General features: G+C 38.1%; 2 protein-coding genes across 6 annotated transcripts in view; one reads left to right on the top strand and one right to left on the bottom strand.

Annotated features, from left to right (window-relative positions):
- Nucleotides 1-1634: 1634 nt before the first annotated feature.
- On the bottom strand, nt 1635-8885 carry magt1 (magnesium transporter 1). Its single transcript, XM_056265175.1, has 5 exons — nt 8726-8885; nt 6444-6613; nt 5670-5787; nt 1891-2031; nt 1635-1800 (listed from the first exon to the last, which is right to left on the bottom strand). Exons 1-5 carry the CDS (start codon nt 8804-8806, stop codon nt 1648-1650), a joined length of 663 nt encoding a protein of 220 aa, XP_056121150.1. The 5' UTR covers nt 8807-8885; the 3' UTR covers nt 1635-1647.
- Nucleotides 8886-9788: 903 nt separating this feature from the next.
- The window catches only part of thoc2 (THO complex 2), a 154980-nt gene continuing 137261 nt past the window's right edge, over nt 9789-27507 (top strand). For all 5 annotated transcript variants that reach the window (XM_056265206.1, XM_056265204.1, XM_056265205.1 and 2 more), the window contains exons 1-3: nt 9789-9919; nt 11008-11063; nt 22737-22828. In XM_056265206.1, the coding sequence (XP_056121181.1) occupies nt 9855-9919; nt 11008-11063; nt 22737-22828 (213 nt within the window). In that variant the 5' untranslated portion in view covers nt 9789-9854. The remainder of the gene's footprint in view (nt 9920-11007; nt 11064-22736; nt 22829-27507) is intronic.

Below are 27507 nucleotides of genomic sequence, written 5' to 3'. Positions count from 1 at the left end.
GCCATAGTCTCGGCAAAAAACAACTCATCATTATCAACCCAACACAGCAATTTTTCTACACTCCAAATTTCTTCAAACTTGTCCACATTCTTCATAAATAGATAATCAAAATCATGCTTTACTCTTGCTTTTATAAGCCGTTTAAAGCACAATTTAACTACAAAATTTGAGTCATAAAGAATATTTTGTTATCCAAAAGGGGATATAAAAAGCCTTATGTGCGATTTATATGTTTGTACAACTCAGTTTAAGCTAGGGCTGCACAATATATCAAAATTATCGCAAATGTATATATCGCGATATGCATATCACAACAGCTTTCAATAACTGGATCATGAACAAGAGACAGAGAAAATCACTCGCTGCTCTCGGCTGAATAACTTTTGCAGCTTTAAGAAGAATCAGTATATATTTAATTCGTACAGTAAAGACTAAGCAGTGCATTTGATTATTCAGTTTCTGTTGTTAAATAACCCTGATGTAGGATAACTGAAACCCTGAGCTTTACACTGATGTTAATAACACTTCTGCTACAGTAAAACACTGATGTTAATAACACTTCTGCTACAGTAAAACACTGATGTTAATAACACTTCTGCTACAGTAAAACACTGATGTTCACTGTCAGAAGCTGTAGGGAGGCTTTCTCGTCACACAAAGAATGTGAAATACATGTTGGTTATTTCATTTTAAAGATATTTTAAGTTTATTTTACACACTTTAAGCATGATCGTATCGCATATCGCATTTTTCTTCAATATCGTGCAGCCCTGGGGCCGGTTTCACAAAGATAGACTTTGACCAGGGCTTAGATATAGTAGATAGTCAGACGTCTAAATCAGACCGTTGCACAAAGCACTTAAGACTCTGACTACACTGCAATGCATTCTGGGTAATATAAGACATTTTTTAGACAAAAAAAACATGGCGGATCGAGTAAGCGCATTCAACCGCTCGGTGCAGTTTACCCCAGCGGAAAATATGTGTGTGTTGGAGGAGTATAACAGTTACAGGGACATTTTACTTGGGAAATTTAGCCGAGAATGTAGTAACAAGAAGAAATGTTTAATTTGGAAAGGGCCATTTTCCCTTTTCTTTCGTCTGTTTGTAATGTAACTGATTGTTACTGCTGGTTGCCAAGGTAACAGTCTCTAAAGGTGATGATACACAGGGCAACTGTTTGAGCAATGTTGCCGTCAACAGGCAACCAGATGAGACACAGGGCCCACGACCGATCTAAATTATCCAGATAGAAATGTGTTGCCCATTTTCAATGGGAAAGTGCCCAAGCAACAATCGCTCGGCAAGATTGCCCAGCAACATTGCTCAAAAAGTTGCCCTGTGTATCATCACCTTTAGACCTAAGTTAGCCTGGGGGTAAGGTATGGTGTCTAATTGTTTTGGTCTAAATTAAGTCCGTCTTTATTTTTGTGAAACAGTCTAACTTGCATTAGACTAGTCTATGAGCAAATTTTAGACTTGTCTAACACTATATAGACCGGTCTAAAATAGCTTTGTCCCTGGTTTTAGCTATTCCAGTTTTGGTTATCAAATAATTTAGATTAATTAATTATTTCCATTTTTTGGCCAAGTGCATCCTGAATTTTCGGTCTCGGCTCAGAATGTCCCTGTTTTGAAACATAAAGGTCAAGGTCCCACCAGTGCGGAGAAAGCCCAGACGTTCTTGTTGAACAGGAACTCCAGGTTGTTTCTGCGCAGGTAAGCCAGACTGCCGATGAAGGCCAGCAGCAAACCCAGCATCAGCGGCCCGGCGTAGCTCGGGGGCCTGATCACCCGGATCTGGAGGACACAACAGCCTGTCAAACACTGACGGGACTCTTCTGAAGCCGTGTGTGTGTGTGTGTGTGTGTGTGTGTGTGTGTGTCTCACGTGGACGTCAGTGCGGTCCGCCACCCATCGGGCCAGTTGCTCCGCGGCGAAGCCTCGCACCTGCAGCTCGTACGTGTCCGCGCGCTTGGGCTTGCCTTTAGCCGGGAAGTTGATGAACGTCGGAGCCGAGTTCATGTTGAGCTGAAGAGGACATAAACAGAGTGACTTTACTATTATAAGAGTGTTCATCCATCTATATAAAGTACAGGAACGTCTGTCTGTGTGTCTGTTTTTCGCATATTATCCGTTCAAAATCAGTTTTTGTGTGCGTTTTACTTTTTAGTAATTGTTGGTTTGGTGTGTTTGAGTGCTCATTGTTACAATTACACAGCAAGAGTTCAGTGACATTTTTATTTGTGCATGGTAGAAAGCAAATACTGACATAATGACATACAATAAATATGGAAAATTGAACTACATGGTTGCAAAACAATGTATAATGGTGATATTAGGTGACATGTATTTGGGTATCTGTGTACATAGCAGGAGTTTAGATTAGAGCCCGACCGATATATCGGGGGGGGGCCATATTATCGGCCGATATTAGGCATTTTCCTAACTATCGGTATCGGCATTTATAATGGCCGATAAATAAATATATATAAAAAATGCGGGTGCGGTGATTCATGTAAGGGTGGCGATGCCAATAAAGCACATAAAATCTGTCACAAAGCACTGACAAAAGTAATGATTGTGAATACACCAAATATATTTTGTTTATTAATAACGAGTCTTTTCAGTCAGTGTCGCTGCAAAGTTTAACGGGCACTTTTCCGCGTCTCGGGTAAACAGCTGGTGCGACGCGAGCAACAACGTCCGGTTTAGTTAGACACAGTGTTAAAGCTCATTATGCCGCTACGTTACACAAGCAATAATTTATATAATTATAACCAGGGTTCTAAATTAACTTTTTTGATCACCAGCCAATGTGAATTTCCATTTAGAATTTCCACTAGCCAAATTTTTTCCGGTGAAAATAAGAGAAATTATGAGTGCCACTGAATGCATTTGATAATTTTATTAACATGAAAAACACATATAAAGTACAATACAAGACAGAAAGTGCAAACATTTCATTTCAAGTTTGGGATCTATCTCTATTAGGGATGTGCACGAATATTTGAATTTTCGCTCTGTAATTATTATTAAAAAAATAAAATACTAATACTTTTTTTCTTCAATTTTTTTTCGCAGTTATAATTAAATGCACTGGGTGGAGCATTTAACAAGTGGATTGTGTTTTTGATCACATAATGTCGTTGTCTGCCTCGCGAAGTTTGGAATTACTTAGATGAAAATGATAGCCTATTACAAAATGGAATTACGTTTAATCAATTATTAATTATTATTATTATCATAATATCACCACCACAATGAGAAATCACATGAAATCCAAAGAAACAGCAGTCGACTGAGGAAGCAGCTGTCCATCACTGCATTAACGACTGCAGGTCAGCAGCTGTACCCCGATATCTTCTGGTAGCAAAATGATTTTGACATATGCTTTCGTTGAGGGAGACAGGTTTAAGAACAGAAAACGCAAAGTGCTGTTACTTCACTTTGCACACACACACACGCGCGCGCGCGTCTCTGCAACGCCTGTGTGTCAGCGCAGCGCGTTTTCTCACTCGAGCATGTGGATATTATTGTTTTTCTCAACATGAACGTGAAACAATATAAACACGATAATCATATCCTGACTCGAGTATGCTGACTACGTTCTGAACGATAACTGCGCAGTCTGCTTCTTTTTTTCCCCGTTTTTTCCCCGTTCGCGCTGCCTTAGCTTAAATGCTTTTGTTGTTTATATATTTTGTTTACACATATTGTTTAATGTTTTCAACTAAAAGAAAACCTTAAGATATATAGAAAGCTTGTTGTGTATAGGCTATTGCCTAATGTATAAGCTTGTAAGAAATAATGACAAAAACCTTAAACTTAAAAAAAATAACGTAGGCTATCTCTCGTTAAACGACATTTAAATTTAAACCTAGAAGTCTGTCCCAACCACCGCCGCATTTAGTTTAATCTTAACTTTTTACTTTAGCTACTTTACTAGCTTCCTCCTCTTTCAGTCTGCTCCCTGCTCTGGCTCGTTCTTCATCTTCCTTGTGTTTTCTGGTGGACGGACGCGTACGCTCCGTTTGTTTCCATGGTCATTTCTCGCGCTGGTTTCACTGCAAACTGCGCGCAGCCAATGGGCGTATGAAACGTCATCACGTAGCATTACGGCACAGTGTTTATGGGAAATGTAGGAAGTACTGCCAGGGGGATAAATGACCGAGAACAGAGCCTTATGCATCACCGGCCAAACTGGCTAGTAAGTTTTTATTAACACCCGCCAAAATGAATTTTAACCCGCATTTGGCGGGTTGGCGGGTGTTAATTTAGAACCCTGATTATAACACTATGTTTCACGTTTAGTACATTTTGCTTACTACTTATTTAAAAATAGTATAAAAGTATGTAGGCCTACATATGTAATTAAAACGTTTTCATTATGATATTATTAATTTATTTTTAGTAAAAAGATCTGAGTTCTTCCTCCACTGGTAGAGATTAGAGGAATTAAGACTAAAAATAGAAGATAAGGTTTTGTCAGTGACACTTTTGATATATTTATTGATACAAGTTATGTTTTATATAATGCGACTAAATTAAAAGACAAAGTCGTTAGTGAAGATTATGCAACAGTATTTAGAATATAATATAATATAACATGCAATGCAAACTTGGTTACAGCTCAAATGTATCAATCTCATTATATCATTCACCCTGTCTCCATTACATATCTGTGTCACACTCACACATGTGTTTGATCACCACCACATTTGAGTGATCATTGCAAAACATTTATATATTTATTCTGTTTGTATACTGTGTATTCTAGTACCCATCAAAAGTTTGTACACACCAATAGGACTGATACTGTACTATAATACACATACATAATATTGCTACTGTATTATAATATATAATATCGGCCGATATATCGGTGTCTGGCTTTTTTTTTTTATCGGTATCGGCCCCCAAAAATCTATATCGGTCAGGCTCTAGTTTAGATTAACATTAGTGTCAACTTTGTGTCATTGTGCAGATTACAATTATAGAGACAATCAATGAAAGGCATTCGAACATTATCGCTACTGTGTAATAGTAGCCTACACTATTCACCAACTAAACATAAAAGACGCTAACTGCCTTTCATTGTCTCTATAATATTCATTTGTGGATGTTAACTGAATCTGTAAATCAGCAACACTGCTTAATTCTGAATATTATATTTAATTGTGGTGCGATTAACATTCTCGTTTTCTCAGATTTTAGACACATTACATTACTGGTCTTATTGATGTGTAATAGTAGCCTAGGCTATTCAGCAACTCAAACATACCAAACCAACCATTACTAAAAACACACAATAACTGATTCAAGTACTTAATGTCAACATGTCATGAATCATAATTCACCCCATTTGTTTTCATATTACACATTACTGGTCTTATTGATGTAATATCTTCTCTACACATCATCATCATCACCTCGTCCTTGCGACTAATTTTAATGTTAACCAACAGGCGTATTATAGCGATAGTCATCACACTTAGGTCTGACTCTATTCAGCTGTGTATATGCACATCCAATCAATTTCCAATATATAAAGTCCCGCCAGAGACTCTTTTTTCACTTGGAAATATATCACATATTGAAAATGCCACTTCCTGTTCACTTTAAAAGAGTAAGGTATGAGGTGGAGTACAAAGGTACAAATAAATTACCATCTGGAAAACATCTGATCCTTCATCAAAATCCACCATCGCAAAGAAAATCCGGTTAGTAAATGCACTGGAATAACGCCAAGAGTTCGCCAGGATCTGGTACTCCTCGTCCGCCTGTCTGAAAACACAAACACATGACTTTTCCTATAGAGAAATATCAAGTTTGTTTAATGCAATTACTTTAGTGCGTTTTGTGCAGCAACCACAAATGTAAACGCAAAAATAAAGACTAACTTTGGTTTTCGAACGCTCGACTCGTCCGCCATTGGTTGGACACATCACACTGTCTCAAATGACTACATGTGCACTAGCATTCTTGTGGACTTAAAATGGCCATCATGTGCACATCCACTTGACTTGCCTTTAAAGGGTTAGTTCACCCAAAAATGAAAATGAGGTCATTAATGCCTTACCCTCATGTCGTCCCAAGCCCGTAAGACCTCCGTTCATCTTCCGAACACAGTTTAAGATATTTTAGATTTAGTCCGAGAGCTTTCTGTCCCTCCATTGAAAATGTAGCCCTCCATTTAGAATTTTTTTTGAAGCATCGAAAATACATTTTGGTCCAAAAATCAAAAAAATCAACAACTTTATTCAGCATTGTATTGTCTTCCGGGCCTGTTTCCTCAAAAACCTTCATTTCTTTTCGACTTGAATATCTTGGATGACGTGAGGGTGAGGTAATTATCAGGGAATTTCAATTATGAAGTCAACTAATCCTGTAGGTTTACGTTCTTTGTCTAATATTTAGTACACACACACACACACACTTACTTGCAGACGGCACACTGTCTCTGAGTCTGCAGTGCCGTGAACATGATGACGACGGAGTAGTTGCGTGGAGGAGCTCGGATCAGCCTCCTGAACTTCTCTCCGTTCAGTCGGATCACAGCGCGCTTACTGGTCCACTCCATCATCTGACTGACCTTCTCCGACAGCAGGGTCTGCAGGGGCGGACACACACACACACACACACACACACACACACACACACACACACACACACACACACACACACACACACACACACACACACACACACACACAATTAACTCATAGTACACTCAGCACAGGTTCAGTCCTCACCGAGTAACTCGTGTTCTTTGTGTTTGTCACACACATGTATATATATATATATATATGAAGACTTCAGATGCAAAAGCCTCTAAGTCCATATAAAGTTTTTGTTTAATATTAACATTTTTATCAGGCTCTTATGTATAGGTTTCTACCCAAGTACAGGTGTTGTGCCTAATTATTACCCCCCTCGTTGAAGTCAGTACCTAATGAGTCTATATAATATATTAGTTTCACCTTTTAAGTTGAATTACTGAAATAAATGAACTTTTGCACGATATTCTAATTTTTCGAGTTTTACCTGTACTTAGTTTATAATATTTATATAAATATTATTTTTTTCATATTTTCTATGCGGATATGAGCATTCACTCAATATTATTACCGGTATCTCATTTTTGACAGAGGTGGCTTTTAGAGGCTTTTGCATCGGAGGTCTTCATACATACATACTAGGGTTGGGTATCGTTTGGGTTTTATCCGATTCCAGTACCTACTCGGTATTTTTTAAACGGTTCCGGTGCTTAAACGGTTCTTAAATCGGTACTTAAGAAAATGAAACCGCACACACTTTATCAAAAAATAATACCCTTTAATTTACAGGGCCAAACTGGACACAATATTAACTTAAATCTTTAAACAATATAAATACAAGTAACATATGGTAATAATAAAACCAATATAAAATAAAAATTCATATTTACATAATATCAAATGAAACAATATTGTATCAAACAATGTAATAATACTTGAGATTAATAGAGATTACTAGCAGGCAGAGCTGCCAACTCTCACGCATTGACCGTGAGACTCACGCAAATGACCCTTTTCACACAGAAAAATCGCGGACAAAGAGGACACTGACAGACAAGACAGAGAAGGTTACTTTTGATATGGAACAAATCCACAGCTGTCAGATTCTGTCAATATTTTTACGAGATTCACACAATAAATAACGTTTTGGCTCTTTGAAATGTGACAGATCGCTGTAGCGCGTCAGTTCAAACGGCACGTGATACAGCAGCCTACAAATACAAATCCACTGCTTCTTAGCTACGCAGCGTTGAGTGAACCTATGAAAGAGAACATCTCTGGTTGGTGTAACATATCTCTCAATAGGGAACGGGACGCAGCCAAGCTCCTCGCGCTGCCGACCAGCTTCCTTTTTCGGCAGAGAAATCTGAGGAGCAGATGGCGCGCGCGCGACAGCATAGTATGACGACGTAAGTGCGTCGATGTGGCGCCATCAGCCAATGAATTGGCTTGATTCTATATGGGATTCAGACTATCGGCACACCCAGAGGGCGTTCTGACACGTAATTTTACACGTGAAATGCAGCCAAACCTTGCGAGAAAGAGCGCGCATGCGAGACAGAAGAAACTGTGCTCCAAACTGTGTAGCACACGCACGGCGGAGAGAGAGAGAGCGAGAGACCTTGTGTGTGTGTGTGTGCGCGTGTGTGCCTAATGAAGTTAGGCACCGAAATCAGGCACCGAAATTTTCTTTCTTATTCGGTCTGGTTACTACCGTTTACGTCGGAACCGGTTCCCTATTGGCACCGAGTTTCGGTACCCAACCCTAATACATACATACATATATTATATACATATATATATATATATATATATACATATATATCAGCCACTCATTCGTTCACAGGAGGACACTCAGCACAGGTTCATTGTCTTAATTCAGTCAGGTCATAGGCTGCAGTAACACCAGGAAGCTTAGCTTAGTTTGCATACAGGCCAAGTGTGTCAGCTCATAATACATTGAATTAAACCGAGAGCAATAATTCATTCGAGGTGATTTACCGATGAATCACAGTGTTCTCACGAAAGTAAACATCAATGTGCCATTTAATGTGCTTTTGATGCAGAGAGAATCTGTCAGAGCCTTTGAGAAACATGTCAGCTCAGTGCATATGATTATGGGGGGTTAAAAAACACTTAATAACAAGCCATTATAATCCACTGACCTCCTTCTTTTTCTGCCCATCTGATGGCGTGCCGTGCAAACTAACAGCGAGGAAAACAACTATCAAAAGTTTATAAAACATTTCTGAAGCTGCCACTGCGGCCACGACCGTTCTGCGGGAAGCAACTCCTGTCCGCTTCCTATTGGCTGAGCTCAGCGGAAGAGGAAGCGTTTCCAAAATAAAAGTCTGAAGCGACAAAACTAAAGCTCGAAAATGCGGCAGAATTTTCAAAATAAAAGCCTCAAGCTTCCGGTGACTATTTCATAAAAAAAAAGAAAGAAAGAAAAGAAAAAGAAATAAAAAAGCTGATTGTTCGTATGTTCGTAGAACCCGCTAAAGGTGGTTTAGTATAGTAGAAGTAAGATTTTAAAGTCAAAGTCAACGAATGGATACCGGCATGCTGACTCAGAACCTGTAGTCCAGAAATATACAACTTATAAATAAAATATATTCATGCTGAAGCAAATAAAAGAATGAGGGGGAGTGTTTCCCACTGTCCCTATTAATCTACACCTGTTATTCCAGCCCCAGATACAATTATTATTTAGGCCTATGATCTCTCGATTATCACTCGTAGTTTTGTTAAATTGGAAGAATACAGACCTCTTATGGTGTATTTATTTTTCGCAAACATTTCTTTTTTAATCTCTCTGTAAGTTAATTATTAATTTGTACTTTCTGTTGTTAGCAAAGTGTGTAAAAATGCAGTATTTTAGCTATTTCCTCCTGGATGCCCATGAAGACACACCAACATGTTTCTAATGTGTTATTATGAATAATTGACATACAGTTAAAGCTTGCATATACAACTGTCTGTACAATCAAAAGACACAATTATAAAAAGCAACAAAGCCGTTCAGATGAAAGAAGAAAGCAGAAGCTATGCTCAGGGATATCTCTAAAACATTTTTTATCTCATCATTTCTCAACATGTTTATTCATAACATTTCTATTGCTGGCTTAAAATGAAATGAAAATGTAGATATTAAATGACTTGCAAATGAAATGAAAATAAATTGAAAATAAACACTCCGACATCCCGAGATGCATTGACGCGCGCGCGCGCGAGTGTGTGTGTGCTAAACATCCGGCTGTGAGTGTGTGTGAGTGTGAGTGTGTTTGGAGGAAGATGGCGGCGCTTATCCTCCCGTCTGACTGGATAAAAAACTGGGACAAATCGGGCAAAAATGAGTTGTGAGTAGGAGTTTAGTAATCGGATGGAAAGTGTGTATGGGAATGAAGTTATATACGTTTTTTTGGGCGTTATTACCGCGGGTTATTGTCGAAAGCATAAATCATTTTCTCTTCATTGTCAATGTCCACTGCTAGTGCGCGTTAAAAACTAATTACTTAAAGTTCAATAAAATGGCCTATAAACCTTAATATACTGTTAACCAAATAAAGAATATATAGTCTGTAGTTTTTTTAAATGTATATGTAAGACACTTTATTAGTTATTTTCATGACTGTAACGCCAGTGAGCTAATATAGTTAGCTGGGTTAGCATTAGCATGTGTCTTATCAGTGTGTGTTGCAGTATGTAACGTGTGTTACATGTTTCGTGCAGGCGAACATGGATATATACACCCTAAGCAAGCCTGAAGTTGATATTATGGGGTGTTATGAGGTTGCGTAACCCTGATGAAAAGGTTAAGTTAGATAAGTTAGCTGTGCTAAAGAGTTCAATCATGGTAGATATTGGTTGTCTCGAAACCTAGTGATATGCCCTACATTTATGAAAGGCACAGTCTAAAAACATTATATATATAAACATAATTGTTGACACCTACTTAGACTGCACTGTGGTCTTCATAGTGGTGTATGCAGTATTTCTGATCATGCTGGATCCGTGTGTTTAGCATCTGGTCCAAAACCCAGTAAGCTGCCTTTGTATTCAGCATTGTCAAAATCTAGAGAGGCTTCATGTGCAATGCTGTCTTTTTAGGTAGCTTACCAGGGTTTGAGCACTGCCTGCTTCATATGTACATGATACACCTGTGTCTTTTACAGTAGTTTCACCTGTGTGGGACAGATATAGATGATACAGAACTCGATCAATCAACTTGTAGATGATAGTCATGTTTATAACAGACTGTAGCTGTGACATAAAAAAAGCTTTAAAGCATATAGTTCGATGGTCAATAGTAACCTCTACTTAATGTTGATCTGTTATGATGTAATTTAGTTTAATCCGGTGTTAATGGGGTCATCTTAGTTGCTCATCATGTGTTATTAATAACTGAAGTTCACTTCATTTATGCTTTTTTTTTTTCTGTTTCTAGTTTACAGTTTTTCCAGGACCTTGCAGGAAAACCCAGTGGTCAAGAGTTTGTTAAAGGTAAGTTTAACTAATTTGACTTATTCTTAGGGCTGTTACTGGTGCAATGTTTTTTATATAATTATTATTTGCACAAATAATTCAAATTGTGCAAATTATGCCTTTAATGTAAACCAAACTTTGAAAGTGCATTAAAATGTAAACATTACAACATCCTTGAATAATGAAAGCAAAATAAATTACATGAGATTTTAGAAGTAAGCCAAGTTTATTTATATTTGCACACTAAAATCTCTCGTCTCACGTTTTTATGTCTTCTCCCGATATTCCAAAGCAATCCACACTGGTTTCTAAAAGGTTGGAAGAATGAATTTTAATCTTCCACATGAGCTAGAGATTTACATTTGTATACATTTCAAAGTATATTTCGTTTTTACCGCGAACACTAGCGTACCATACACGCATAGTTGTACATGTCCTTTCAAAGTACTCAGATTGATATGTTCACACACACACACACACACGTGTATGTCACACACACACATGCATTACGACAGCTTGCACTCTGTCGACAGCATATGTGTGTCTCAATCGTCTCCACAGGTCGTGGATCAGTTTATGGTCTGGATTTGGGCAATGGAAATTAGGAGTGTGAATCGTCACTGGCCTCACGATTCGATATCTCGAGGCGTTGCATCCTCACTTTTCAATATTACTGCACACGCCTAAAGTTTCATCAGTGAATGAAAGCAGTCGATATATGAACTCCCTTTTTATTTGATCTGCTCCACGAAAGTACACTTCCTGAATGTAGCAAACACTAAACACAACTTTAGTCTGAACACAGCAGACGACAGGGCCGTTTAGAACACACACTAGTGAAGGTGAAAAGCGCATGAAACTATCAAGTGTACTGAAGTTACAATAACGCGCAGACACTGCACATATGCACACACACTCTTGAGTTGTGCACACACTTGCACGCACACACACTCGTGGCCACAAGCTGTAAATGTTTTCTCTTACTCTTCTCTACTGCTTACTCTTTTCCTATAACGCGCCTAAGTTATGATCACACCGCCTGCATCTATTAGGGATGCTGCTTCTGTGGATTGTTTGAAGAAACTTCTTTTTAGTCAAGCTTTTAATTTATCATTTCATTATTTGTGTATTTTTTTAATACTTATATACAGTGTAATATATTTATGTAATATACATAAGAGCCTATATATATATATATATATTAGGCCTGTCAGTTAAACGCGTTGTTAACGCAAACCCATTTTAACGGTGTCAATTTTTTTTATCGCGAGATTAACGGTCTTTTTGGCCTAGCAAACTTTGTAGTTTTTCTCACATGCTTTTGCAACAGGACTGCGCTATGAAACCCATTCATTTCAATGGCTTGCGCCGCGCGAGGACGTTTTGTTGCATCGTCGACCAAAGCGCAAGCGGATCTAGCTAGACCGGAAACAACAACAGGCACGACGCCACACACACTTGTTTGGGCTTGCGAGCCGGCCAAATAGTTGGTTAACGTTACGTTTTGAGTGGATGGCGAGTGCGAGACGCCGAAATGGACGCCAATAAGATTCTGAATGGAAAGTTTACTTTTAAAAAGTTGCCAAATGGTCCCATTGACGAGACCAAAGTGATCTGTGTGTTTTGTCGTTGTGAACTGAGCTATCATCATCGCAGCACGTCCAGTCTGAAATACCACTTGATGATGGCCAAGCACACACACACACACACACACACACACACACAGCTGATGTGAATTCTCCGCCCCCTGGTCAATATCAGGACCTCGTCAGTATTTCTTTCACCCTTTTATTGATGGACAGTGTTACATTGTGTGAGAGATTATTTGCTCCAAGTGAGAATGTTAGTGTGAAATTGAACACAGTATATGCCAATGATGTTTTCAATAAAAAACATTTGCACAAAGCAAGCCGATCCACTTTTCCATGTTGATAAGAGCATTAAAATGAGAAAAAATAATGGGACAAAAAGAAATCAAGAGACATTTAGAATAGATAAAAATGTGCGATTAATTGCGAGTTAACTATGACATTAATGCGATTAAATATTTTAATCGTTTGATAGCACTGATATATATATATATTAGTGCTGGGCAAGTTAACGCGTTATTATCGCGTTAACGCATTTATTAATTAATGCCGACAAATTTTTTATCGCGCGTTAACGCAGAGTTTTTTTTTTTTTTTTTTTTGAAAGTCCGTTGCTCACTGCCTCTGAATACAAATAGGCCTACAGTCAAACCATGATCACAGGAGGGGTGGGATGTTGGTCAGCCAGCAAATAACCCACCCAAACAAGCAGTGGAGAGGCTTTGGCAGGTTCTCTCAGGTGAACAGAAAGGGAGACAGCGCTCCGCGAGTGAATGACAGGCGCTCTATGGATAGTAACCATGGCACCGGCTTCTGTGCGCTACGCAGCTGCGCCTTTTTAACTTAAATTAAAATTATACATAACTTTACCTGATAGGCCTGCGTTTAGTTTAGCGGGGATGCTCTGCCATGTGAATTCCCTCCTGTTGATGTCCTGATAACTATTTAGATTCTGGAAACTCACAAACAGCGAGCCGAGGATCAGTCTCTCTTCCAATGATTTGTGCTGCGCGTCGTGTACAAAAAAGTTAGACAATTCAACTTCGGCAACGCGCGGGCGCGTGCGTGAGGCGAGCATGACCGCAACAGTTTCACAGGAACGCACCCGCTTGTCGCTGCACCTGTGCTCGACCACTTCACCTCACTCTAGGCTGATTTATACTTCTGCGTCGGACTTACGCCGGAGCCTCTACATAGACAACGCGTTGGTTTTCATTTATATTATATCTGCGTCGTTGTCCGCGTTGACGCGCAATTACACATGAGGGAGAGTGTGAAACCCGGGGAGCGGTTCTAGCAATCACAGCGCTTGCGGTACGCGTAGAATTGACATTACATTTCTGGAGAGATGCACGTCAGGGTATGCGCGCTACACAGCTACGGCGTGAGTTCGATGCAGAAGTATAAATTGGGCTTTACCTCTGTTTAATGTAATCTTACGTGGGAAACCATGGCATGCCATGACCAAACCTAAGCTGCTATCAGAGAAGTAACGTTGGTCGACTTATATCTGTAGTAGTGATCATGACCCTTTGACTACATAGACTGTTTCTGCTGCTCCCTGATACAAGATACCTGTTCAGAAAAAAAAAGAAAAGAAAACTGGACTCGTTTTAACAAGCTAGATAAAAGGTAATGCCCTGGCAGTGGCAAATAGCTTTGTTTAAATATTTGATTTGATTACATTAATGTTTAAGTTGAGATTTACAAGAAATATTTTATTGATACTGTGTAAAGGGAATACTGCTGGTGTAAAAGCACCTTATTTGTTTAAAGTTTTGCAAACCACATGTTATTGCACTTTTGTAGCAGTACATTTAAATCAAAAGTGCGCAATACACTACTAGAATTCATTATTCAATTTTGCGCGTAACAATGCGATTAATCGCGATTAATCGCAAGAAAATCATGCGATTAATCGCGATTAAATTTTTTAATCGTTGCCCAGCACTAATATATATATATATATATATATATATATATATATATTTAATTTTTTTTCATGTTTGATTATTTTGCTCTGTACATGCTGTAGTGCTTTGTGTCTGAGAAAGGCGCATTACAAATAAAATGTATTATTATAATTAAATGTTAAAATAGTGGGTGCATTTTTTTTTATTACTCGCTTTTGTTTTTCGCCTCCCGCCATTTTAACTCTGACTATAAACGCAAGGCTGAAACGGCGTCCTCTTCACTCCTATTCACACGTTTTCCATCACCATTTTACATGTTCCCTATTCAAACTAGGGGTGTCTGTGTGCACGAATAGTTGAATATTCGATCTGCCATTATTATTGGAAAAAATAAATGAGAAATCCAAACAGCAGTCGAGTGAGGGAAGACATCCGTCCATCACTGCATCACAACTGCAGGGGAAACTCATCTGAACTCAGGGATAACTGATAGCAAACTGATCTTGAGACACATACCTCCTTTGTTTCGTTGAGGGAGACCGGTTTAAGAAGGGCCTGTTTCAGGAAGGAGGTTAAGTGTAAACTCTGAGTATGTTAACCCTGAAATGAGGGAAACTCTGGGTTTTCTGCGTCAGAATGGGAGGTGTGTTACTGGCATGCACGTTACCTCACTTAAGGACTTATTTAGTAAGATTATGCCTGAAAAGATTTTGGACTTTTTTATCATATGTTAAAGGTGCTCTAAGCTATGTCGGGTGACGTCACTTCTTGTTGACGTTCGAAGTATTGTCAAACAAAACGTAGGCTAGCTCGACCCCCCCCCCACTCCTCTTCATCCCGTCCCCCTGTAGTTTACTGATACTTCATTCAAGGTGTAATGTCGCCAAGTTAGATAAATGCTTTCATATAATGCAGAAAAAGAGAACTGCGCAGGTCTGGTCCCGAGATCGCTTCTGCGCAGACTCAAGTCCCAAGATGTCAGCGCCATATCGGGACACTGGCGGCTCCACTTCTGACCAATGGAAGAGAGCGAAGGGGCGTCGTCCATCTTTTTTTACAGTCTATGGTTTAAAGCGACAGTGTTTGATCCATTATCTGAGGTGATTGACACTTGCTAAAGCATCTCTCAAATCCTGAGACCGATTTCCTCCAGTGTGGTCCATCGACTTTCATATCAGGATCATCATTAATAAAGTGTGGTGAGGAGATTTCCACACCAGTGAACGAACCTTACCATCGTCTCCCGTTCCCGTAGCGTGTTTAGGGAGCTGCGAACCCAACGCACATCCCTCAGAGCATGTCTCCGCGCGGCTTGAGCTCCTCGTGGCGCTGCCGCAGGTGTTGGGGCAGATTTGATGTGTTACGGTGGTTTGCTGCAACAATAATTTGACAGGTCTTGCAAATCACCTGTCTCTGTGATGCATCATCTCTCCTGTATCCAAAATATTCACAAACCATGTGTGTTTCTTTTTTTAATATATGGTGATATGAAATGTTGGGAAAATTGCGTACCCCTATATCTTAATAATGTGATATCTCCTGAATTCATAATGCATAAGAGCTTATCATATATGATACGGTAAACACGAAGGCTCAAATCTGCTTGCATGACACGCTAGAACCAATTAAGTTTAGGTCTCATCATTTTTGCACTTTCAAACAAACATATATTAATTGAATTTGAATGAATAAAGAATAAAAATGTGAATAACATTAATTTTAGTATTAGTGATAGTAAAATGAATGGCATATTAGTGCCGCTGTGGTGACCCCTAGAGCAATAAGCCGAGAGAGTAATAGTAGTAATTAGTGTTGCACGGTGCACCGATACTTCAAAAGTATCGCGATTCTCGGAAATTAAAAACGTCACGATACCTAAATTTATTAGTATCGATACTTCTAAGAATGACCGCGTTCCAGATTTGTAAGAGACGTATTTTTGTCCCGCCAAAGCCTTATTTGACCGGTGAGTGATGTAGATGAGTGACTGCTGCGCTTGTTTAACTGAGAGAACGAGCAGAGAGAGTGAGAGCCCCGGTCGCGCGCGCGCACTCTCACCGTCTTCAAAACTGCCTCGCTCTTTGTCCCTCCCTCGCGCATATTAATGAATTGAGTTGACTGAATATCGTTGAGAATATACACGATGGTTAAAGGTCGGAAGACCGAAGTTTTTTTTTTTCTAAACTACCACTGGTTGTGAATTGTGCTAAAAATAATTGCCTTATCTTCTCTAGAAAGCGTTCCACACATTCAGATGACATAAACCACACTTTCAATAAACAAACAAAAAAATCTATCCAGTGATGAAATGTTTTGTGTGTTGAGACAAATCTTGTGCGATGTCCTAAACTGCCTGGATAATCACACAACGTGTGCCGTGGTCCGTTAATGACACGTCCGATTCGCGAACTAATGACTCCTTTGAACCGATTCACTTTAATGAATGGTTAAAACAACTGATCTGTCCAACACTGAACTCAAGAGACATAACAAATCGGAAACACTTTATAAATAGGTTCCATTTATTAAAGTCTAGTTAACTACATTAGTTAACATTCTATTAATATTACTTTCTATGCGGGTTTACTCCATGACAGAACACCCCAGTCATTCTAGAATGATTCATTCTTTCCAAATAGAGCTATTCAAGTCATCTGGTGAAATTGTTTTTATATCGCAATATATATTGCAGAAAAATAAAATATCGCAATGTCATTTTTTACCAATATCGTGCAGCCCTACCTTGAATGTCATTGCTCTAATTTATTTTTTATATTTTGATATTTCATATTTTGTTCAAATGTTTAATATAGCCTATCTGCTGTTCATATGTTCATTTATTAGTGTGTTATATGATTAGAATGTTGTCCCGGTTTTCAAATAAAGCACAGCAATGATATTTGAGAGTGTTTCTCCCTTTTCAAGAAAAGTATCGAAAAAGTATCGAAACCGCAATTCTTGACTTGGTATCGGTATCGAAACAATAATTTTGGTATCGTGACAACACTAGTAGTAATATGAATATTACAATTAAGCTACATTTGTCAACATTCATTAGGTAGCCTGACCTAACAGTAATATAGCATTTATTAATCTATATTAATCAGTAATTAAAATTACCTAGAAAATTACATTTACTAATACATGTTTTTAGCATGCTAACATTACTTTATGCAATGCATTAAACTAATATGAACCCAAACAGTAACCAAACCAAGATGAATAAATGCAATAAATGTTGATAAATCTCTGTTGATGCATGACAGCTAATGGTTTACATGTCATTTCATTATTCTATTATTATTATTATTATTATATGTGAATCTATTATTATAGATATTAACCTATTTTAATTGTATAATTTCAGTGTTTTTTTTTTTTCAAAATCAAAATTTAACCTACTGTATGTTCCCTGACTGAATTTTATTTTATTTTTTTCAATTTGATACATTTTCTTTGCACATTTGGTAGTGGAGAATTTCAAGCAGTGTTTTTTAAGTGTCACTTAAATTTTGAGACTGTTTTTTTTAAACCTGTGGTATCGATTTAGTATCGATACCGAGGTATTAGGTTCTGGTATCGTACCGAAGCCAAAATTGTGGTGTCGAGCCATCCCTACAACACACTACACGCATAAGTATCACAGGTTGTATCTGTATGATGGTTTAATATTGCAGCTGTGAATGGCGTGTGCTAGAGATGCTGCGTTCACTGTCACAGACACGGCTTTGCTTGACAGCCACTCGTAACAACGTTTAGCGTCTTTACCGTGACACTTTCATCCCGTCCCAATTCACACATTTGGGGAGGCAATTCCCACAGTGGCAGCGAGTGTGAAGAGGTGTAATGACAAGATATACTTTTTTTTGTTTATAATGTGCAATACAGCTGTAACATTTCCAACTCCACACTGTAAAAAAAAATGATACTGCTATTTAATTAAAAAAATTATGGTAACAACAATATTACACATAATATTTTTGAGTAGTTAAGGCTTGATTTCTTTCATGGAATCTACCTGAATAAATCATGTAAAATCCCCTTAATTATTTAGTCTGTGATGCAATGAATTTAATATTTTTAGTGAAATATGCTTTTTATTTTAAGTTGACGCTCAAAATGTGTGAATTAGATTGAATGGAAATAACCTGTTTATATTTGACTGAGTTATATTGCATTATTTAAAGACTGTATGCCGCTAGCACAGCACATAACCAAACTTGTTACTGCGCTAGCATTATAACTAAGGTTTTGCTCAACGAACAAAGCAACATGCGTCAGATATCACTACATGCAGTTATTCACCACCGCACTATAAGCCCTACTCTTCTGCACAATGGTAACGATTAAAAACGTCAACATAATAGAAACTCTTTCAAATGTCAAACATAACTGAACATTAAACATTAGAAGATGTTTCCCTTTACTCAAAAACACATAAAATAACACTTCAATATTTCCTCTCCATTACCAGCCATGTGCAAAGCATGCTGGGAACTAACAATGGTGTCTCTAAATAAAACCGCATAATTGAGCTAATTCTCTTTAAATAAATTTTCCTTAATTTTATCAGCTTAATCGGTTCCTCAATTCAAGCCTCAAAATTGTGTATGTTTCCTTAAAAAAAAATTAGGACAATGTATCTCTTGGTTTTATTAGTGAAATGTTCTCAATATTTTCTATACAACACTGAACCACAATTTTCGTAATAAAATATACACAATATTTTTAATTATCACCTTCATTTTTTTAATGAAAATTACAAGACCCATGATTCATTTTTTACAGCGAGCACTAAAAACTGTAAAGTGTCAGTGGGAAATGTTAATACTGATTTATTGTAGAGATGCAACTAACGATTATTTTGATAGTCGATTAGGCGAGTTGGCCGATTATTTCTTTGATTAGTCGATTAATCTGATTAAAAGGCCCAATTTTCTTTCTTTTTTTTTATTGACAAAACGCACTCTTCCATGTCCTGGCCAACGCTGTCCTTCAAACACTAGGGGTGCTCCGATCAGGATTTCTGGGGCTGATCGCCGATTACTGGAAGCTGTATCACCCGATACCGATCACCGATTGAAGACTTCTTTTTATCATGTAGCATTACTTATTAAACTATATTTAACAACAATGTACATTAAGTATTACATTTAAGAGAAGAAAATGCATAATGAATTGACACCTGTGTATTTATTTGCAAGCAACATGTATTAACATAGCAGCTTGGTTATTGGGAGCAGCTTAGGGCTTGACATACAACTTTCCTGTAGAATGTAAAATAAAATTAATAAAAGACAGAACATCTGAGTCTTTAAATTTAGCTTTAGACTACTTTAAACTAAAAACAGCAACAAAAAAGGCTATAGCCAAAATAATGTTTTGAGTCAGTCAGCCATCAGTTTTTCCAATACACTTAAAGGACCACCGGTAGTAAAGTGCACAGCAACAAAAAAGAAAACAAAACAAAAACTAACAACTTCCATATCTGTATCTATAACTTTGCTTTTTTCTGGGATGCTTAGTCAGATTTTGTAGGCATTTAGGGAGGAAGAGAGAGGTAGAGAAACCTTTTGTGTGTGTGAAGAACCCTTGCAAAATTATTTTAAACAGATTAAGAAAGCCACCACTGGTCACATCTATGGTTAGATTGATTTTTTTTTTTAGATCCAGTGAAGTCTGTCCCACCATGTACCTAATATAAATAAATAAAACCTCTTTAGTTAACTAGCAGATCATTCATTTAGTTCGCTATTAAATAAGAAATCTAGCGCTAAAATGTGTTTTTGAACTCAAGCTGCGCGCTCGTTGCCGCGGCGATCAGTGTCATGGATACAGTGCTCTGTGCCTCGCGCAGACTTCACTCGGACGCGCGCTTCAATCTATCGCCGTTGCGGACTCTATCACAGAATAAATCACAAACGTATCCTTGCTTGATATAACTAACCGCTGATGAACATTCAGTTTTGATGAGAGAGAAAAATATGTACGAGTGATTTGACGGACGCACGGGGGTTGGATACATTTTTGTCATTGGTTGTTGCGTTAAATCTTACCCAGATACAATAGTGCTATTTTCTGATTGGCTATTGTGTAGCTCGACGAACAACACCAGAGGAAACACGCTTGATTCATGCCGGTTCCACAGTGAGAGCGGCGCGCCCAGAGTTTTGGCCGCTGTGGCATATTAAATATATTACAAATAGTGTTTCAGCGTGAGAAATACAATGTGTGGCGGGAGAGCGTGACAAAAGACCGAAATGAGTGACTGTCACGCTCAATACTTGAGAGCCCTGTTGTAGAATGGCCAGACCGGTGAAGCCAGGGCGTAAAAAAATTGTCTCGCGAGTTTTGCGTCATCTGATCGGCTTTTCTGGATCGGCCTTTATAGAGACCGCCGATCACACATCCCAAAGCAATTATCGGCCGATTATGATCGGCGACCGATCAATCGGAGCACCCTTATCAAACACACTTGCCAACTGAATGCTATGAACACAGTGCATATATCTATATCCATGCTTTGCACAAAAGAGCTATGAAGCAAAAGGACGGGTTAAATCCCTACATTTAAAAATGAAGATGATAATAAAGAAAAACAAAAACACACACTCAGTGTTAACAGATATTGTCTGCAGGAACACACACATTAACTCCTGTTACTGCCGTGTCTGTATTCTGTAGCCTAAATGTTGGAAACATCTTACATTTATATTCAATTCTCATAAAATACATGAATTACAAATACTGTCCGGACGAGCATTCATGCAAAATGTAAAAACTCGCGTGAATTTGTAACACAGATAAGGATATAACCGAAAAATTAAAGTTTTGCGCCAAGGAAACGCATCACACAGTAAACGCACGCATCTGACAGGCGAGCCATGCTAGACATCACGCTAATTCAAATAAAGGGTTGTCATGTTTTGGGCAGCTTAAGTCACGCACCTCTCGCGCCACAGCTCACTCTGTTTCCCACACTGTTTTATTTTTAGATGCATTGTGTTCTTCAGCGCAGTAATGAGCAGACGCGACTAATCGATAACGACATTCGGTGTCATTGGGTCTAATTCATGAAACATTCGTAAATATACGAGTAAATATGCCAGTGATTTGCGCATAAAGAGACCTTCCCGAAAACTCATCTCCTGATTCACAAATACTTCGTAAACGTCAGATGTGAGAGTGAAATGTGTGTGTGTGTGTTAATGAATTCCAATCAGTCGTAAATGGGACGCGCGTGCACGCTCATTCTCAATTATCATAAATCCCACCCATTAAATCTGACTGACAACTATATATGGGCATCATATTATGACATGAATGCGAATGAAAAAAAAATTCTCAGATGCAGAAATTGAAATTTTATAATCAGAAGTTCATTCAAAACGCCACATTTTATTTTCAAGCTTATCGAACATTCCCAGAAGTGAGAAGAAAATGGTTCGACATTAAGCTTGAGAGCAAAAAACTGATTAGTTCACTTCGGAAAAATAGTATTCAAACTGGAGAAGGTCCACCATCGCAGATGCTATTACTGGCTCTCATAATAAGAAAAAACTTATGTAATTACTATATATAATATTTTTTCAAAATGCTGTGCAAATATGTACCCGATTAAGGTGAATTAAAATGCAGCCTTAGTTATTAATGAGCAAAACGTTCGGGTGTTAAGCGCACTATTTACGCGTGGCTGGGAGCAGGTGTAGATTTCTTGTGTACCAACTAACATTTGGAAAATACGAACATTTTAATGAATCCGAAAATTTACGCCAGAACCACTTTACACACGATTTACACACAAATTCGTTCTGCTCGTGTTTCATGAATGAGACCCAATGATTTTCATTTTCGATTAGTTTGTTCCAGCCATGATTTATTATTTATTTGAATGAAATTATAAGTCACTTTTGCATTTTTAACACTTTTTTTTTTTTTTTTTTGCAGCCATCTTAATAACATACCGTGGTAACATTTGAATCAACTGAACAGCAATGCATTATAGGGAAGAAAGATGTTATAAGACACAAACATGTAATGCGTGTGAATGACGAACAGAAGGACATAAGCACTGGCCCCACATGTTCTATCAACTGAAACTCTTTAATGTTGTGCAGGTGTTATCAGTACGCCTGTAGGAACTGAACGCTGCCTGTTACTGAGTGTGTGTGTGTGTGTGTGTCTTGTAGATCTGCAGTCCGGCCTGTATGAGCTCTGCTGGCATGTTATCCAGGGCAATCTGAAGGTGGATGTGGCTGCCGGTCTCCTGGCTGATGTCATGGTGAGTGCTCAACCTCTTCTCCTGCGTGTACATCCACATCGAGGACACACTGCTGTGATTTGAAGTTGGTTTCATTTTGAACAAAATCAGGCCCAAACTAAGTTCGTTTAGTGAGGATGGAGACTCTAAAGTTAAAAAATGTATCATTAAAATAGTCCAGGGTTTCCCAAGTTTAGGAGAAGAATGTGAATGAATAAAGACTGAATTTCAGTCAGTCAGTTCCATATGAAAATGAAAACATTCGTAAAAACATTGTAGAAACATTGATATTACATAGGGCCTTATTACATCTGTTGATTGATTGATTTATTTTATTTTTTAAATTCCCTTTTTTCCTTTTATTTTTTTCTGGGTTCCTTTTTTTTTTTTTTTTTTTTTTTTTTTACTCCATTTTAATGGTTAAATTAAATGTTAGTAATCAAAATGCATGTTTAATTAATCAAAATCATGAAGCTTATACATTTTAGCAACAATTTATTAAAATGATAAAAATGACATATTTAGGGCCCTATGAAATGCGTTCTATTTTTTTATTTTATTTGACCAAATTCTGTTTTCTCTGTTTTAATTGTTCTAGATTACATTTTAATGGTTTAATTAAAATTTTTATAATCAAAAAGCATTTCCGATTAATTAAATTGATAAAAGCAATATATATATATATATATATATATATTTTTAGGGCCCTACAATAATAATTAAAACACTTTTTTATTTTATTTTATTTACAAATTCTGTTGTGCTTTTTAATTTTTCTGGCAGTCAAATAAAGGCATAAAACATTAATTTTACTTCTCTTTTAATCATATGAAATTAAACAAACATTTTTGTCAAACAAAGTGCTGCATTCAAAGCTTACTGTTAAAATTAAAACATGGAAGACAAAAGGTGATTATTCCTTAAATAAAGTTTTTATAGTAATAATTATTATTAATAATATTGTTAGTATTTCATTGAGGCGCAGCTACATTCTACTGTATCTTATATTTCTGTCACAATTTCTTCAAGTTAAACCGTTTTATTTTGACGGCTTGCCGCAAAGACCTTCGAGTTTCTGTGCGTTTATGATATGACAATAGTTTTTCTCAAATGAATCGGTAAAATGCGGCTGAAGTGACTCTTAGAGAGGCTCTGGAGATGAAGTTCATGCATTCATGTTCACATAGTGAGACGGCAGAGGCCGAAAACACCGCGAGTGTTCAGTGTGTGTGATTAATGAAAACATTCATTCACACAGAGACACAGAACATGTAGGATTCATATTTAAATAGCCTTTTGCGGTTTAATGTTCACACACACTAGTCTACATTTCGATATGATTTAAGTGTACTGACCTACTTTTCATTTATTCATCAAATCGTTTTTTGCGTTGCGGGACTCACAGGGCCCTAGTCACACACACTGGGCTCTGGTGTGCTATTGAGGCTTGAGTGCCTCATCCCCAGTTTATTATAATTGGTTGAAAAAGTACAACTAGCTACCTTAAAAAATATGACTGTTTAATGTAAAATCATAAAGTCATATGGGTTTGGAACAACATCTGGGTGAAATAAATGACGTGTTTAATTTGTATCCCTTTACGGCTGGACACAAAAGAGGATGTTGCACTCAAATTACAACCATTCTTTGTAGACGGAGGTTTTTACTGATCACGAGGAGAAGTTTCCTCCTCAGAAACTCTGAGATGTGAAGTGTGTGTCTCGCTCTCTGAGGTTGTGTGTGTGGCGTTTGATCTATGTGGACGTGTATTGCTTTGATGCTGTGACCTCTCATCCAGCGAGATGAAACTCTCCTTCTAAACACAGCTGAGATGTGCCAGTGATCGATCACACACTTCACATCACGAGTGTGTTGTCCAGTGAACGGGAGAAATAGAGTAGTCCTGCCGCGATTAGTCGACGGAATCGACCATGCAAATTAGTCGACGTGTCGTTTTACTATTGATATCGTTCGAATATCATTATTTTTTTTTTAAATATTCTAATTCTATTCGAATAACGAAGTTCGGAGTCAAAGCCCTAATGTGAATATATCATATTGGAGAGAGTATTACCGTGCATCATGCCGTAACCGGACGAGGCGCGCGCTGTTTGAATACCGAATGGAGAATGATTGACAGCCGCAGAGGAGGGAAGACGAGTTTCCGTGAACTTTAATTTAATTAAATAGACATCTGTCCCTCACATTAAGGTATGGAATGGCTTCAGATGACTTTGAATATATTCCTGGAAAACTTAATTAGTGCTCGTCTATTTCTTAGGCCTATAAAAGAGCGAAATAACCACAGTTGTCTGAAACAATCGTGGTTAGATCAATTTATCGCGACAGGCCTCCCTGTTGAAAAACCTGACGCACGTATAGATTCTCCTCTGCCATCACATCTGTCAAAATCATTTTTTAATGTAGGTTTTAAATTTGTAATTTAAATATACCACATATCTCACAAATTTCAACAGGGCATCTTGCTTTAACATTTGTTTTGAATTTCTTCCCAATAGTCCCCCTGTAGTCAATAATTGTATCCATTAAAACTCATCTTAGATCACCCAAATGTAGGGGTGGGCGATATATCCTCAAAATTATGTATATTTATCACGTTATTTCAAGAATATTTGCGATAATGATATTTATGATGATATAGAAGAAAGTATATAGATCAATGTTTTATTGGTGATGGCAGGCAGCAGCATTTATTAGTGCAAACAAAATGAAAAAAAAAATGTCATCCCAGGGCTCGAATTTCGGCGCGGGATTGCGGGTATTGTGCATAATTCTAATCATTCCCGCAGGTCTCCCATTTATCATGCGGGAAATTCCCGCAATCGTAATCCACACAGATAATAAAATCAAATCATTCTTTTAACAACTATCTGCCAGACGCAATTTCACAAACAGCGTGAGTGTTCAGCGGTGCCGCGTCTTCTATCTCTTCTCTCATAATGTGTTGTGCAAGACAAGCACCAAGCGCTGCGGCGACACACTCGCGTTTAGGAGTCGGGACATGACGGAATATTCACTCGCACAATCGGGCCAGCAGTGCATCGTGACTGAAGTTTACCATTTGCATGTCTTTTAAGTCTTACCAGTTTAAACATTCAAGCGATTTTAAACTAATCAGTGCTCGCGCGCTCTCTGAGATGATTCTCTATGCGCACATTCATAGAAAATCCGCCTCAAAAACAGCTGGCCTGTAATAAAAGTTATTTTTCGCGGATTATATTGCGGTCTTCGTGAGTATACTCTAAACATAGTCGGTTTTGTCTTTAATAGGCCTAAGCATAAAACGCATGCCAGTATAATGAACACAGGATCCGTGCACTAGCTCTTAAAGTGACGGCAGCCATATGTGTGTGTCATTCATTTTGTTGTCAAAACAACAAAAAATAGCTTTGTTAAAGGAATCAGGATTACTAGCCTATGTATTTAATTTATTCAGGACTAAAATACTACCCAGTGTTATTTTCCATTTGATTACTTTATTCCGTTTCTGTATATGGATACTAGTGTTAGACCTATTCAAAAACTTTTCTCTTTATTTGTCTTTATTTGTATCTTTATTCTTTTGTATTTATTTGTACTACTTTTTAAAATTTAATTAAACAATTTAAATCAAGCTTCCTTGTGTTGTGTAAATTCTTAACAACAATATTACCCCATTGTAAAAATGCAATGAGCGCAAACATTTAGGCAAGGTAAATGTAATAATTTTGTTTGGAAAAAATGCTTTTCCCTTTCTCCCCCTCAAACAAAAAAAAATCATCTAAGGGGGGATGTCCCCCCCCATTTTCCAAAACGAAATTCAGGCCCTGCATCCTTTTCCAATGAGTTACTGTCATTATGGTTAGTGCTGCCGCGATTAGTCGACGTAATCGACCATGCAAATTAGTCGACGACAAACGTGTCGTTTTACTATTGACCGCATATTTATTTTTGGTCTCAAACGGCTCACTGTAATTCAACTCCACACACCAGTCTGTGCGCTGTGCGTGCCCTGCTGGTTAATCTGCCATCCTCTTCCTTCCCCCTCTCCCACCTTCACTCCTTTGATATGAAAAATTGCGGAGGCAGGTGACGGTGTTTTCACACTGGGCTCGTTTGCTGCGGTCCGAGCCCGATTGTTCCCATCGCCCCCGCAGCGTTGGTCTGGTTTCACACTCAACTTAATGGGCTCTATGCACGGCGGTATTTCCGGTGAAGGTCTAATGCTGCGTTCACACCGGACGTGAATAGCGCGTCAAATTCACGTCTACCGCGTCTAGTTTGGCGCTTGACCACTTTGTGTTAATTCGCGTGTCAATGGCGAAATTGACGCGCGTAAAAACAAAAGTCAGAGGTGAAATCCGGAGGCGGCCATCTTTTTAGATGTTTATCGAGCATTAGCATTAGCATTATTCGAGAGAGTCACCGCTCGTATAGTCTCAGCCTCAGACGTCACGCCCACGGAACGTTGGCTAAACGTCTGATGCATATGGTACACTTAACTGGAAACACTTCAGGAATGTCGAAGTCGTCATCTGATTGGTTGAATTTTATCGGATTTCCGGGGGGTGCGAGTGTCGCGTTTATTTTCGGTCTGCCGGGAAACAAAGCGCAGACCTGTGATTGCGGAAGAAAAACTGTTGTGTTTACATGAGTGACAATGAGCATTTATCAAGATCAGCTAAACGTAGGATTCTCAA

Source organism: Rhinichthys klamathensis, unplaced genomic scaffold (assembly GCF_029890125.1).
Source record: "Rhinichthys klamathensis goyatoka isolate OS25496 unplaced genomic scaffold, OSU_Roscu_1.1 h1tg000230l_1, whole genome shotgun sequence".
In the NCBI taxonomy this organism is placed as follows: Eukaryota; Metazoa; Chordata; class Actinopteri; order Cypriniformes; family Leuciscidae; genus Rhinichthys; species Rhinichthys klamathensis.
The sequence above is the reverse complement of the archived record's forward strand: the minus strand, read 5'-3'. Positions and strand labels throughout refer to the sequence as shown.